Consider the following 16,468-nt stretch of genomic DNA (forward strand, 5'->3'; position numbering starts at 1 on the left):
AATGTTTAAGTCAAATAAATGTGTGACAGGTAAAAACAGCAAGAATGAAATCATTAAATATTTAAAATAAACTACACTTTTTATGTTACATAACATTATGTTAACTACTACTAGGCTAAACAGAAATGACTACAGCGTAAACATTGCACTAACGTAGATAGGCATCCGTTAACTGCACAAGTCCCAGTCTTGCAAAGTCACATGACCAATGAACTCGCGCTCAGAGTCTCTGATTGGCCAAAGGCTAAACGTTTCCTAAAAATGTTTCTCAAAGTAGAACCCAGGTCTACTCCGGGAAACATATTTCCTGGTTTCTGGACAAATGGAAACAGCCAGCACACACGATGAAACACTGCGCCTGGAAACATGTTTCCTCGTGCTGCTGTTTAGTGTTGGTATATGGGTATACAAATGGGGACTAACTGCATTGTATAAAGGAAACTTTTAAACCTATGAAGAAAATCAAGCTATTTTTGACAACTGCTATTTAAAAAAAAAAAAAAAAAAAAACCCTCAAGTTACTATATTTTGCACTTATAATTATTTCTATTCAATAAACCATACCCAATGATTAATGCCTGGAGTCATACAATATGCATTTTTCTGTTAAAGAAAAGTTTCTTGAAAACTCCTTTGGCAGCCCTGTACTAGACTTGATGTTATGGGACCATGTTATTCAATACTCTGCACATGCCCTCGTTACTATACGTAGACCACCACTTCAGATTAAAAGCTTCTGAAACAGAAACCGCTACTGTTTAACATCCCACAACACTTCAGTTCCAGTTTTAAACCTCACCTCCCCCACTAAACAAAGGAAGAAGAATACTGCAATTTGATAACTAGACAGAGAACTCTACTGCACAGTATATTTTACACAGCATGAAACCCACTACAAAAGACTTTGCCATTTTATATTTTGAACTCCAGTCCAGGAACCCTCTGCTGTTTGCTCATCTTTATTTCTTCTGAAACATGTTACTGATGGATATGAAGTCAGCACTACTGATTTCCTTTTATTGGGATGCAGAATGTGATTTTCCATGGGGAGTATTGCTCCTCAATGTTAATGACTGGGTGGGACCCAAGGAGATTGCTCATGACTGCCCAAGGTCACAGAAGAAGTCAGTAGCACCACTGATATTGGGACCGCGATCGGTCAGCTTTTACCAACATCAAAAGACCTGGTGGTCTTGTGTTCAAATTAAAATATCTCCACACACGGAGAGAGGTTAATCCTGAGGACAGTCTGCTGTACGCTGTGGGTGGACTACAGTACATTATAAACAGGCTGTATATAGTTGTGGTTGGATTGTAAACTGGCTGCATGTTGTGATTCTCCAGGGACTCTCCTGCTGTTGAATCGGTTTCAGAGACAATCAGCAATCACTGCACCAGAGGGTCTTTGCACACATCAGTCATGTCAGAAATAGTCCCAGCTACACTGTGCTTTCAATTCCCAAAGGCACATATGCAATATATATTGAAAAGCATTGCACGTCAGCAGTCATCTAAGGGTACATCTTCCATTGCATTTTATTACAAAAAAATACCTGGAGGTCATTATGGACTCCTTATGAAGTGGCTCAGGAACAACAAGAATTGATGAATGTTTTCAAAAGCAGGAAACAATTCCAGCTCTTTTAATTGATAGGCTCTTGTTCTATTAACTGGGAGAAGTGTTAATAGGATCTCAAATCGCTGCTGGCAGTTTCCCAGAACAACAATCACGTTAAGATTAAAATGTGAATGCAGTACATTCTCATTAAACAACATGTAGGTCTCGCTCCATTTACTGAAAAGGTATTGTATGCAGTGAACAGAAAAAAGGGCAGCAGTGTGGAGTAGTGGTTAGGGCTCTGGACTCTTTACCAGAGGGTCGTGGGTTCAAATCCCGGTGGGGACACTGCTGTTGTACCCTTGAGCAAGGTACTTTACCTAGATTGCTCCAGTAAAAAAAAAAAAAAACAACTGTATAAATGGGTAATTGTATGTAAAAATAATGTGATATCTTGTAACAATTGTAAGTCACCCTGGATAAGGGCGTCAGCTAAGAAATAAATAATAAAACTAAAAAAAAAAAAAAACAACACTTAATGATATACAGTATATTAGGTTTTCAGTACACTAACCAAGGCACGTTGCTAGCATGCTGTAGTGGGGTTTGTCTCTAAAGCAGTAGTCTACACTCTCTGCCCCCACTTGGAATGCACCCTCATGAGAGGAATGCAAAGGGCCTCCAGGCTCCCTATGAGCTGGCACAAGAGCAGGTCCACAGTGAGGAGGTTTTGGGACAGTCTATTTATTTAAAAGGATCATGTTAAATGCAGTCTTGATTTTGTTTAATGTTGCTGACCCAGATACTTTAGTATACTCTTTGCATCTGTCTATTACATTAGACTCACATTTAATTATAATTGTGTGTTGTAAAAAAAAAAAAAAAAAAAGATCTATATTGTCTTGTCAAAAATGAAATTGGAGCAGTTAACTGCAGGAGGCTGCATCTACACCTGGTTTGAGTCTCTCTTAAAATGTCACTGCTCTGCCCTTTCACCCAAGCGGCTACAACAAAGGTCACCAGATATGACAGGACAAGTGCTTAACAGGGCTTCCAATAACGAATTGAAAACAAGACAGAAAAAAAATGAAATGCACGGAGGAGAGATCACAGAACGACATGAATGGGATTGATTAGACTGTTACTGCTCCCAGGGGATTGCAGCTACAGACTAGTAACTGCATTTTTAGTTAAATGTCTGAATCCTAAAATTCTAGATGATGCAAAACATTTGGCCATAGCTGTAACTCAGCACTGTGTTTACAGTAAGACTGCAACATTAGTCCCTAAACTATCTCACAAAGCATGCAGTGAAACAGCCTATATAAAAGAAAGCACATGAAATCTCCTTTTGTTCCAGATCTGAAGCCTGAAACTGATTACATGGCGCAAGGCCAGGGACGGGTTTCAATATTAAATGGAAACTAATCACACACAGTCAGAGTACCTCTCCTGGGTTGGTGCCATAAACTGTTGACAACAGACTGGAGCGAGCAACCAGCCTCCTCCTGCCCGCTCCAGGATAGAAACACTACTGGAGTGGCCTGCTCTTCTCTCTCACTTTGTAAAGTGACAGGATAGAAAATGGGTTAAAATTGGTCATATTTATTTCCCAAAATACACACATACCGCACAACCATATTAGGTTCAGCTAAAGTTTATACAGAGATACAATTGTGATTGATATTCTTGCAGATTTAATGTAAATAACGTATAAGGTTCAAAATACCTGTGGTTTGAACAGTGTAATTTGGAAAGCTTGTGCAAACTGTTACGGTAATGAGGAGATAATACCACTGGAACCAAAGCTTTAAAGTCTCAAAAGTTTTTCCCCCCCCCAAATCTACCAAAAAAATGTATTACTCATACTGTACTACACCACTTAACTTTTGGCAGACACAGACTGGTGGCTAATAAGGAAACTTATCATGCCTCAAACTCCATTATGGCTTAAGCTTCTGCATCGCAGGCAATCTGTTCTCACATTAAGAATAAAAACTGCATTTTGAACCAGGTTTTCTAATTTTGGTTTAATCAAGCTATTTGAAAAACTTTAAATTTGGATACCTCTACAAAACAGAAACAAAAGTAGCTTAGTAAAAAAAGATGAAATGTCAGCATCTGTGTGCAGAGTAACACAGTGATGTTCACACAACCCTCAGCTTGTTACTGCTGCTGGTATTCACTTTTCATTTACATGATTCAAAGTGAAACTGAAGTTGCGTTTTGTCTTTCCCTTGTATCCTACCCACAGTAAACTCTTAAACTCATGGCACCTTTGTGATAATATTTTTAAACAGCCTGTAATAATTCTACATGCAAGCTGAGATTATGCTACTTAAACCTGAACAAAAAACACCACTGTCTAAATCAGACAGCAGTAAGTCGCTCAGTTTAACGTGTGTAAAATATTTTCCTTTTATACCTTCACATATACTCATCAGGTTCTTATCTGGAATTGCTTTGTAAAAATCTCAATAAATCTTCTGCTGCAGTACCTCAAAGTAGTGAGTTATCAAATCAACTGTCCTCAACTGTTGTTTAAGAAGCCAGCCACAGTCCAGAACAGTTAATGAATAGCAAACTGCAATTAATTTTTAAAAATGTAATTTGAAAAAAAAAAAAAACCCAAAAAACACACAAAACGTATAAAGTTTTGTGAATAAGATTGTGGCAACTTTGGCCCTTTAAGTCCAGCTCTTTGTTCAAATCGAAAAAAATTGAATACATTTAACCTTTGAGCAGGTTTCCCATCATTTCATTGAACAAGAATTATTTGTAAAAAGGAGATGCTTGTCACTATTTTTGTGTTTTAATGACTCAAGGATACACATCATCATACTGTGGAGAATTCTGGAACCTGCAATTAAAGCCTTTTTGAACCACTTAAAACCTCCTCTTTGCAAGTAGAAAATGGGTTAATTAGAGAAATACATGCGCACAGTGCACATTATTTCTAAACTATCAGAGCCACTGTGATTTCCCCCTCCACCAGGCTGCAGTATAAAGAGGTTTCAGATACCCCCCACACGTCAGCAGTAATGTATCAGCAAACAGTTTCCTGATCAGCACCTCTGTGCAGCCCCTGGAATTCCTTCGGCAGATCGCACTTCCTGAACTCGGGTTACAGTCTCACACTGTTCTCAACGGAAAGCTGTGGCATTCTCATATAAACTCACTAGAAAGAGGCACACCAGGGAAACATTCCAGTTAAAGAAACACAGATCCAGCGTGTGTAATGGCCTTTAAATTAAAAGAAAAAAAAAAACACGACTTGCCAATTTCTACTTCATATACAGGTATTAGAATTTGATTCTTTACAAACTTTGCACTGCAGCGGAGGTTTAGTAAAACTGCTAGAAGCTGGTGCAAAAGTAAATATTAACACTGTCTTAGCTGTGATTGGGAGTCAGTTTGACATGAACCAATCATATTACACTCCCCTTTCTATCCCTTATTCCTATGGCAGCCCAGCAGCACTTTTTACAGGGGGCCCATGTTCTAATCAAATTAGTTCTTCTGAATGTTTCATGTGCATTGTGCCCTGCAGCGGATGTGAAAACTACACTTATTTCCTACTTAGCCCTGGCACACTAATAAATATTTAATTAAAAAAAAGCATAGGACATATGCAGCATTTCCAGGCAAGGTTATGTTTCTCGCATATTCAGTCCTTACAGCCTGCTTTGTAGTCAGATAAAATGAAAGGGTGTTTTCAGCAGACTTCAAAAGATACTCAATGTGTCTGATGCATTTCACCTGCTGAAAAAAATGAAACAAGGTTCACTTCCTCCAGGCTGCTTTAAAAAGCATTCACCCCTTCCATTACTGGTGTTAGGACAGCCACCAGCATGACTAATGGGAATTGAAAACATGCAAAGCTTTTCAGTAGGAGGTACACATAAGAGCTACCTTAAATGGCACTGCATAACTGCAGACACACATATAAATAGAACCCTGTCAATGCCACCTTAATGTGTAATGCAAGATTTAAAAAATAAAACATGTTTTGCAGTTCTTAAAATTGATGAAACTCAGTAACTAAACAAGGTATGGGTTGGCCCAGACAGTGTTGTTAATTATTATTATTATTGGTGGAATAATTCCACATTATTTAGTTGAAACAATATTTGAGTGTGTTTGTTCCCAATGTCTGCATTCTGAATGGCAACTCTAGGAAGTATTGCAGTCAGGCTGTGTGAGTGGTTCTTAAGCCACTGTAGTTCAGCAGTCACCGACTTCAAAGAAATGAATACAGGACCTCAGCCTCTGCACCACTCCTTGATTCGTAGTCTGCTCAGCTTCCAAATTAGGAAGTTTTTTTTTTTACCCTCTCCCTCCCTGTGTGAACTTCCTGAGCAGGAAATGCATTTTAGTAAAATGGACCCCAGCGGGGTTTCTAATCTAAGAATGCAACACGTCCCAGACTGCCACTCCTGCAGAGCTCATCTCTGTGTACTGAGAGGGAGCTGGGATGCACAAAGCAGAAGGGCCTCAAACAGCTGTCTTTACAGTTCACAAACCATTTTTGATTTAAATGTTATATTAGATATTTTTTTAGCTTTGTAGATAATGAATACCAAAAAGGGACTTTTAAATCTTTCTAGTTTTTCTTCATACAACAGGGTTATTTTTTTTTCTTTTCTACTGAATAGATAAGCAGTTTGCCAAGTATCCTCAGCCTGACTCATTTTACTCAGCAATGCCCTCAGTACTGTGCCTCTGTGATCATTCCTTTGATCTCAAATCTAGCTTGGAATGGAAATGCAGGAAATTAAATGCTTCCAATGGTTTACACAAGTACAGAAAAAAGCGCCTTATGGCCAGTTAATAAAATGTATTACAAAACTATAAAAAAGAGAACGAGCGTCTCACATGAGCGATGTGAAGTGAAGACATACACCACAAATCAGAGAAGGGCTGGCCTTCAGCGGTTTCAGTTTGAGCTTGTGCGCAATGTGTATCTCTTCAGATGCTGCGTAGCTAGAGAGCTGTTTGAGATAGAGGTCTGGCTTGGAATGGTCTTACAAAAGACGACAACTGAATGGAAACAGGTCACCAGTTACTGAAGGAAAGATTCTCGGTATTTCGTGAGTGCCAAAAATCTGTAATATATCACTTCTATTTAGAGGGATGTATTTGCTGTAAGTGGACTCAGGTTCACTGAAACGGCATGAAACCTGTTATTGTGCAAGTTTCACAGGCTTTGTTACTTGTAATAACTGTCATTGTAACAGTATTGTTTGTTTTAAATCGGCTGTATAAACTGCCATTTTCAGACACTGTGCCCAGACAATGCAAAACTAACAATGTACTGAAAGTGGCAAAGCTTTGGAAATGTGTTGCTCAAGTGACTGGTTTTGTGATATTTCAATGATGAACCCGAGTAAGGACTGCAAAAAAAAAAAAAAAAAAAGAAATAAACACGATGGGAATTGCATGCTCTGTTTTTCCCTGCAGGGTAAGATAGAGCTGAAACAAATCAAACGTGAACTGTACAACAAGGAAGGCTTTCCTGTAACGGGGCCCTGCTGTCTGTGAATGCAGTGATGAGCCCCCCACAGAGCACAAGGCAATGTACGAATCTGAGCAACCTTCCATCTCATGAACAAGCAATGCTTGGTGCTCTGTGAAAGCTTATATTTGGGATGTTGCTGCTTCATTTTTCCCCACCAGGGATGGCATAATGAACTAGACAGAAATGGTTTCATGGACTGAAAAGATCTTTCATCACCGATATGTTCTCAATGTTTCACTGATCCCGTTAATCAAAAATTACTTCAAAATGATGTTTTGGAGAAAAATCAGATTTTATAAACAGCATTTTTTTTTTATTTTTTATATAGAAGTCATAGAGGACTTTTATGTACATTTTATGTAATGTTGTCCAGACAAAGTCTAATCTCTTCACACCAGGAGGGATGAAATATTTAAGGTACCGCAGATCTGGAGTCTGCTCACATCTATATTTTAGAGAACAGAAACACAAGCGGGTTTAGTTTACACAAAGACAGACGACCAGTCGCTGAACATACGAACTCGACACAATTGAAAATGATACCTGGTGGCTTTTTCTACTCTAGTAAAATCAAGCAGATGAGTGTCATGGGATTTAATCCTTAAAACAAGCAATATGTTACAATAAAACATATGTCTTGTTTGCATGGTTTCTCAGTTTCCATCCCATAAAAAAAAAAAAATTCTCATTGGTTACATATTTTCACATTTAATATTTGAATTATTTTCCACATTCACGTGAATTTTACTGAATAACTTGGTACATTTCAGTATACAGGTACAGTACTATACTGTAAGAAAAGCCGTATGGTTACGCCAAGGCACCAGTATTGAACACAACATGAGACTAATCATTGTTAGACTCGTTCATCCAGTTAGCACCTGGAAGTTGGTGGTTCTTAGGTTGTCATACCAACAATTTACCCACAACAGACAGAACTCAAAACCGGCCTTTCTGAAAAACATGCTTCAGGGGATTACGATTTTGAAAACTACGTCATATTAATAACTTGTCATTTAACATAACATTACTTACGTATGACAGATGAACATACCCAAGAGATTAAAACACTGTCACTTTGTCAACACAAGAGGAGTTTCGGAAGAAACCTAACAAAACGATATCTTGTAAATGGCCAAACACATGGAATAAAAGCGACTCTGCTTGAATCGAGGTAACTTTCCATTACAGTAGCTACAAACATGCCTATATTTTAAATGCTACTATGCATGCAGGTTTATGAATGAATCCCAGGAAAGGATGGCTTTCAGGACAAAGCAAATACCCAATGCTTTATTTGAACCAAAACACAGGGTAACTTACGGATACATCGAACACTTCCTCTGTATCATCCAGCATGTGGACCTTGATGGGGATCGGTCTGCCCGGGGGCATTACGAGAGGCCTCTGACCAGGTTCCAAAGTACTGATCCCCGTGCTTTCCTGTGCTCCTAGCCGGGAGCCAGTAGTGAGTCTCTGCTCCGGTTCACCCATGCTTACAGAACCAGCCTCTGTCTGAAAACACAAAGACAACGAATGAGATGCAATGTGGAGTACAATAGCAATACCACAGGGAATGCGCCTTTCATTTGTAAATGAAAGCCAAGGGCTAATTTGCACCCAGAACCTTCTCAAATGTGACCAAATTAAAATTGACAAGGACCATTTGTGATATTAATTAAAAAAAAAAAAAAAAAAAATCATGAATTACAAATGTTTTGCTCACCCAAAAGTAGGCCAGACAATACCCATTCATAAAATAGTAAAAGTTAGCTTTGCACAAAAATGTAACAACAAACATAATTTACATTCTGAAATGTGTCTGCAGTGATGAGAAAAAATAAATAGTTAATGCTGTGTTTAAGGTACGAAGTGCTAAAAATGTACTGCAATCCAAATTCAACGATATCTGTTCACAGAGAATATACTAAAACCAAGGCTGCTGTGGCTGGCCTATTTACAAGAGCCTGTTTCCATGGTGACTTAAAAAAATCTATTTTAGAAACAAAAGGAACAGACCTTTAAAATACTGAGAGAGGTTTAATAAAGCCAAAAACAAAATTACACCTACTGCCTACTGTATAAAAGTCGTGGAAATAATTACTTGCAGTACAATATCATAAAGTGTTTCCAGGAATATTTCAAGCAGTAGGGCCTAAAATAAAGATATGAGAAAACCAGCAGGCCAATTCCACTGGAGTATCAAAAAAGACACACTAGAAGATTGTTCAAAGCAGCAGCGGGAGGCTGCACAGAGGTACCAATTTCCAGGTTGGAAATAAAGCCCATTTGAACGGTTACTATGGTTTCCTACACGGATCTGTAGCCAGAGGGATATCTTTTTTTTTTTTAAATAGCCAGCTTCACATCCCCCATCCTTATAAAATGTCAAACCATCTCCCATTTGCCCAGCTGCAGAATTCTGAAGCCTAATCATCATAATACCATTCTCTCACAGATTTCACTTTAAATTGGTCTTTTTCGCTGTACCTAGAACACAGGCTGACTGCAGATCTGACAGCTGTACATCCAAAATCAAACAAACAGTCACAGCTTTGGAGTCGTATGTATTTTGTTTTATTTTTTTAATCCGTTTTCTGTTGCTGTTTGTTTGTCATGAAGAGCACAATAAAATCTAGATCCTAACTGGAGTAGAATGACATCATTTCAGCAGAGGGGGAGGAATCCTTAGTAAACACCAACACTGCGTCTCTAGATAGCGTGGGATTCGTGTATTCATGTCCTGCTATGAATGCGTTTGTTCTGCGGTACGGCTGGACCCACTCTGGTTACGAGCTCAGATAGTTTTGGGACGCTTGAAGGAGCCATGTAATGAAATCTTCTTAGTCGCTGCTCAGGTTTCAACTCGCCTGACATGAACTCCAAAAGGCAGTGAAAATTCCTAACAGCAAATCTGGAAAGCTTGTCTATTGTTCTGCATCACTAGCCCTTGATAAAAACTCTCAAATGTCTTCCAACAAATACCCATGAAATCTGAAGAATGTTGTTGGCTTGAATAGTCTTTAAAGTGTAAAACGTAACCTTTTTTTATAATAGTAGCAAAATCTACCCTGTCAAGAAGTTATTAGGCACTTCAATTCTGACCTGAATGAGCACCTGCAGTGTAGACCAGTACCAAGAGACAATCAGTCCAGTTAAAACATCGGCAGGCTGTAATTGAAATAAAAAAAAGCTCTTGCTTGGAGTAGATACTAATAGATTTGATATCTTGACAGTTCTAGACCTACGGATATAAGCAACTTCCTCTTTCTGCAGTTTGCATCTCACAGTGTCACAGGAATTACAAAACGTAGAGCAGGATAGAAATAAGTGCATTCTAGTGCATTGTAGTTTGATCCATCCCAGGCTTTGGAGGGAGATTAGTTAGGCTTTTCTGTTCTGGTTTGCCTTCACTGAATCTCTAATTTGTAGGGCTATGACTCCTAAGCTATGTAATTGGAGTGAATACCGCATATGCAGGTCAGCAACATCTTGTTTTTATACTATAGTTTGCTGGTGTCAGCTTACTATATTCTTCTTTAGTTAATCCTTCTGCAGACTCCGTTTTATCAGAAAAGCCCTCCGACAGATCCTAGCTGTTGTGGCTGCAGGCACAGGAGCTTCCTCTGTGAACCAAACAAGCAACCTTCATAACTGGGAGAAACAATGAAAGCCAACTCTGCTGACACAGTGGCTCAGCTAACTTAAAAGGGTTGCCTTTTCCTCCCTAAAATTGAGTTTGTATGATATAACATTTTACAAGAAACCTCATAAAGTTGAGGGCTTACAACCTAAGAAAATATAGGATCCTGCTCTTGCTAACAGAAATAAATCAATACTACCAACCACAATAAAGTGCCATCCAGGAATCATGCTCCAGTCTTGTGATGAACGAACAGTCGCAAACTATTTACTCCAAAATGGAAACAATTGGGAGCCTGTTTCCTACAGCCCTAAGGTATTCTAAAACCAAGACAGATGCAAATAAATTACTACCAGGCGCTGAATGTGATGGTTCAAAATCGAGTGTGGAACTTCAAAACGAGTATTACTCCTAATTTAAAAGCATAAGATTAACTTTAAACAAAGGAGCCCTGTAATTAAACCCGGAATAACAAATTGCAAATTGCAGGGATAAGAAGCGTATCATTTGCCTTGTTAAACTGTCGCCTTGTTTCGATTGTACTTTCACCCGGCAATTTAGCAAACTAAAGAAACAGCTGTTCCGCTGCAACATGAAGTTAAAAAAAAAAAAAAAAGCATCCATAAAATATTTAGGAAGCAGTTACGGTACCGTTACAGTACACTGAAAGCAAAAAGAATGGATTTTAAAAGTAGAAAGCCTGGGCCAAAAATAAATGGCCGATTTGGAATATAAATGTGGACCTCTGCCTTCCGTACACATGCATGGCATTGCCAGTACTGATTCCTCACTCCTCATTAGCATTACCATTAAAACCAAAGAGTCAAAGCATGTGGTGCTGCCACGTGGCTTCACCGCCCACGGAGAAACAACTTTAAAATCACTTCTTACAAAACGTATTCTAAAATCACACTGATTACATATACACACATAATACATATACATACATAATAAATGATATATATATATTTTTTTCTTAAGAGCATCCTTTAGGATAAGGTCAGCTTACCCTTCCCACAAGCCTAGCTACAACATCCCAGCAAACCAGTTAAATTAAAAGAAAGAGATTAAACACGACACTGGAGTAATTAATACTAATATGGCCCCAAGTCATGTAAACAATGGTTTTAGAAGCAAAATATGTGATTTAAAAGAAGCCCTGGACTGAAATACCTGTGATGTCCTCACCCCCACCCCCTCCACCAGCCACCAGGTTACGGCCGAGGTTGACAGTGGTAAGCTAACTGGGTGATGAGTAGCCCAGCAGGTGCTGTAACTTATCTGTGAACAACAGCAGGCAAGATAGTATCTGGAATTATACCAAATACAGCAGAGGGTGACCTACACCATTGACCAGCACAATACTTCAAAACAGAGCCCAACACACAGCTTCAAAAACTATGGCCACCCTGGAAAATGAACACACAGTACAGTACTGACCAGATGCTTTATTACCCATATTAAATTGCACAATAGTATTCTTTAAAAATACATTTATGAATTGCACACAGATTTTACATGTGGATCTGAATAACAAATACAGCTAGCTGAACATGTAAGTTCACAAAACTCTTGTAGAAAGAAAACAAACCCACAACTTTTCTGAGTATGCAGAAGAAATATATTGTATAATTGCAGTCCTCTGCGTTTGAGCGATGCGGTCAGCTGGACCGAGATCTGGCAGAGCTATGGACAACCAATTTCAAAATTGTCAGTGTGCACATTAGAGTAACAATGATTGGTGAAAATATGTTAATGGAAACCCCTCTATACCCACCCCTGGCTATTTCACATGGTGTGTAAGACCATCGTCTGAGGTGTGTGTAGTTGCTAGTTTGCTCACAGCCCCTGTTACAACTGCAATTGAAATCAATATCTGTAAACACTATATTGCACATGAGCTGTGATGGTAGCTTGGGCGAAACCCAACTTACATAACAGGGAGCTGATCATTTGTATGACCTTAGAGTAGAAAGAATGGACATCACTTTCATTTCAGAACTAATGCTCTTGTGGAATAGCAAAGCAAAGGTTTTTTTTATGGCACTGAAATAAAGCTGGTGGAGATGCACACAGTCTGAGGGGTGGAGGGTGATGTTATGTGCATTCCCACAATCTGCATCTCAAACCCTGTCATGTAGAGCTGACAAATCCAGAGTGTAATAGTGTAAAGCTGCTTTAAACTAATGAACATGCAAATCTTGGATGGCAAACATTTTGATCCAAAAACCTGGATTCTATTTAGAGAAGCTTGAACTCCTGAGGCACAAAGCTCATAAAAGTAAATCTGCCAACTGCTTCCACCATTTCCTGAATAAATGAGCTTCAGCACAATGGTGAACCACAAGCCACAGAAGGATGAAACGCTGGCCTATTTGTACTTACCTTTGTTTCAGCAATCTGCTCGGAAAAATCACATCTGCAGATGGTTAAGCGAAGGTTTAGCAAAGATTCCCGTCTGATCATACGAAGAGTTTTGATGATCTGGAATGACAGTTCCCAAGGAGGATGCGTGCATGCTGCGCAGCACTACATACCTGAGCCTAATAATTGGATATTCTTAATTGGGAGATAATAAAAATAATTGCCGACTACTAAATTAAAAAAAAAAATAATAATAATAGTCTTATACTCACAAATTACCCATCTGGTACATATAACACTATCTGAAAGATCCAAGAAATTACATTCCAGCCTCCTGTGTACTACCTGGTTAGCTGCATTCCTTCTGAAGACACATACTGAGCCATTTCTCACTCCATTCATTCCATGTATGTTGAACAATACGCTATAATTAGGAAGCAGGACATGCAGAACAGGCTGAGTAAAGAGACATGTGTTATAGAACGCCTCATGACCATCCCAACTCTGGACTGCCAGCGCTATTCAGAAGCCTGGGGGTTTGAAGCTTACCCTCAAATTTGACCTCACCTTGCTTTTAAAAAGACTACAACTTGATATCAATGGTACTAAGAGTTCTGAAAACATAAGTATTAAATAAACAGCTGAATAAAACAGTGCAGTCTGTTTAAGAAGACAGCCCAAGACTTCTTGATGCTAATCACACTTCTGTGTATCAAGACAGACCCGTTACGACAAAAACCTTGCCAAAAGTCTGACACGGATTGATTGTATAAAAATTGTTTTATGGAACTGAACAGATTCTTCAGGAAGGCCCATGCGTAGACAAACAGTATTACATGTCCAACACTGAGGCACACCGGTGATAAGGATTCCTCTTTTCACCATACTGTACAACAAGGTATAAAACTGGGTTTCAACATGATAGAGAGACCCTTAACTTATTTTAGAACAGATTTCTAAAACAGACACCAAATACCGTAACCTAGCTTGAAGAGTTAAGGCAGTGGTGGGCAATTCCATTCCTGGAGGGCCGGTGTCCCACCTGTGCTCTAAATTACTTAATTGGACCAATAATTACCAGTTATTGGTCTAATTAAGTAATTTAGGGCAAAGACAGAACAAAAGCCAGGAGGGACACCGGCCCTCCAGGACCAGAATTGCCCATCCCTGGTCTAAGGGATGGTTAAGATAATACCAAGCACTATGACTGCATACAAATCAATCCCAGAGTTTAGCTACCAAAACCATCCGCCCTTAATGTCACTGTAGGTTAGGGGTCTGAGACCACATCCCCCCAGAACAGGCTCTTCAAGAGTCCAGTTCTCACTGGATCCAACTAGTCAGTATCCCTGGACCCCACACGTCTGTACAGCACTACCTGTGTGTGTCAGTTTCACAATGCCAGTTGTGAGATGCTACTCCTCTTTGTGCATGTGTGGTATGATCAAACTATCTCATGACACTCAAAGGGTCCTCAATCAAAAGAAATGGGTTTGCATACACAGCTGAAAAAATATAGAAAAACGGTGTCATTGTCGACTACTGTATTTTCTTTAAATGGTCATACGTACGTATAACTGACATATTTCCTTAATATGGATTTGAGGTGGGGGTTATATCCTACCTAACATAAGTCATTGTGTGTGTGTGAGATATATATATATATCTATATCTCTCTCTCTCTCTCTCTATATATATATATACATATATATATACATACATATACATACATATATACACATATACACACACACACACATTTTTATAAAACAATCGGCAGATTGTCCACACCACTGTTCCATTGCTTGTGTGGAAACGTTCCTTTCCTTACTCCAAAAATAACACACACACATATACAGTGCCAAAATTTAATATTTTTCACAATGTCCACTTTCATACTGAGAACATGTTTTAGAAAGGCAAAGTACAGTTAATACTTCAATTATTAATAGATGCATAACCACCAAACCCGCATAAGCATTAACTGTGTCAGTGCCGTGCCGTCAGAGCGCTAGTATTCATTAATAACACAAAACAAAGACTATTTTACAGATCACGGGTATGTTTTTAATGCAATTATCGCAACCCATTTCGCACGACAAAACAAACACATTTAAACGTAATCTCAGTGACAAAATCGTTTGGTAAATCGTGTATTTTTTTATTCTTCTTTGTCGGCACATTTTTGCGCGTAAATTGCAACCTAAATTGTCCACATGAGGCACAATATACATAGGAAATAATTTATTTTTCTCTTCCCAGTTTTACGAATAAACAGCTCATGTATAATTTCTTCAGTACGAGGAAAAACGGTGTGAGAGTTATAAAGAGTAAAAAGCTAACAAGACCATTCTTCTCTGCAAGGGCAAAACAGAGAATCCAGGTAGAGATCAAGACTCTAATCTGCCACTTAAAACAAGTTACACCAGTCTGTATTCAGTACATGAAAATACGCCGCATTTTTCTTCTTACCTCTGTGAAATTTTCCCGACGTAATTATATTCCAGAGGTATTTTGAGAATATTTTCTAGCAATCGCTGTTATCGGTAGTTGGACAGTGCATAAAACAGTTCAGATGTTGGCTCAACCAAAATTGGGCTGCTTCAGGGTCGCCATGTCGGACTGACTGCTTTTGAGAAAAGGATTACATTGAAACTAACACAACACAGATTCACATCTAGTTTGCAACTCGAGCAATAAACGAGCACACACTGCCTCCAGCTATTGCAATTGGTTCTGCACATGAGCGCTAAGTACATTCAATGAAGAACAGCAATTTAGCAGACAGCACCACCTACCGTTTAAATGGAGTACGAAGATAGGAAACAAGTCTGCTTCAATCAACACAAAAAAAGACCAAAAGCAGGAAGAAAAAGCTGTCATTGTTCTTATATATGTGTGGCAGACTCCTGTTTTAGAATTTAACAATCTGTTTTGCATTGGATGGTTTGATTTTTTTTTTTAAAACTTTAAAAGGAATCCACCTGTGTCTCAGCCCAGAGCGATATACTGTAGGTTTATCAACATCATTACCCAAAACTGTGGAAACAGCAGGACTGTATTGAAAGAGGCCACATCCTTACCCAGGAAGGTTCTCCAGACTAGACAGCCACTAGGTAACTGAGAAATGGGAAACATTCCAAAAGCGACCTAACTGCTGTTAACTTGAACGTACTCACACATCGTACTGCCCTCTGCTGGTGCATGGCAAAACTGCAAGCAGGTTATAAGCGTTTATGGAGAAGCTGGTTTTAAGCATTTATGCTTGGACATACATGGGGTGAGCAACTGTAACATGGACAAAATAACGCCATGATAAGAATTTCACACCCTGTCACTGTTACATTGTGGTTTTTTGGGTTAATCTAATCTCATAGTGTAGTTG

At 38.9% G+C, this 16,468-nt stretch overlaps 1 protein-coding gene across 3 annotated transcripts in view; it reads right to left on the reverse strand.

The window, feature by feature from the left end:
* The window catches only part of LOC117406677 (FERM, ARHGEF and pleckstrin domain-containing protein 1-like), an 85,049-nt gene extending 68,807 nt beyond the window's left edge, over positions 1-16,242 (reverse strand). For 2 of the 3 annotated variants that reach the window (XM_059029283.1, XM_034010929.3), the window contains exons 1-2: positions 15,556-15,850; positions 8,400-8,591 (exon numbers count right to left, since the gene is read on the reverse strand). In XM_059029283.1, the coding sequence (XP_058885266.1) occupies positions 8,400-8,570 (171 nt within the window). In that variant the 5' untranslated portion in view covers positions 8,571-8,591; positions 15,556-15,850. Of the gene's footprint in view, positions 1-8,399; positions 8,592-15,555; positions 15,851-16,166 lie in introns of those variants that run through there. The other variant, XM_059029282.1, reaches the window with a different exon arrangement.
* Positions 16,243-16,468: the final 226 nt, after the last annotated feature.

Source organism: Acipenser ruthenus, chromosome 8 (assembly GCF_902713425.1).
Source record: "Acipenser ruthenus chromosome 8, fAciRut3.2 maternal haplotype, whole genome shotgun sequence".
NCBI lineage: Eukaryota > Metazoa > Chordata > Actinopteri > Acipenseriformes > Acipenseridae > Acipenser > Acipenser ruthenus.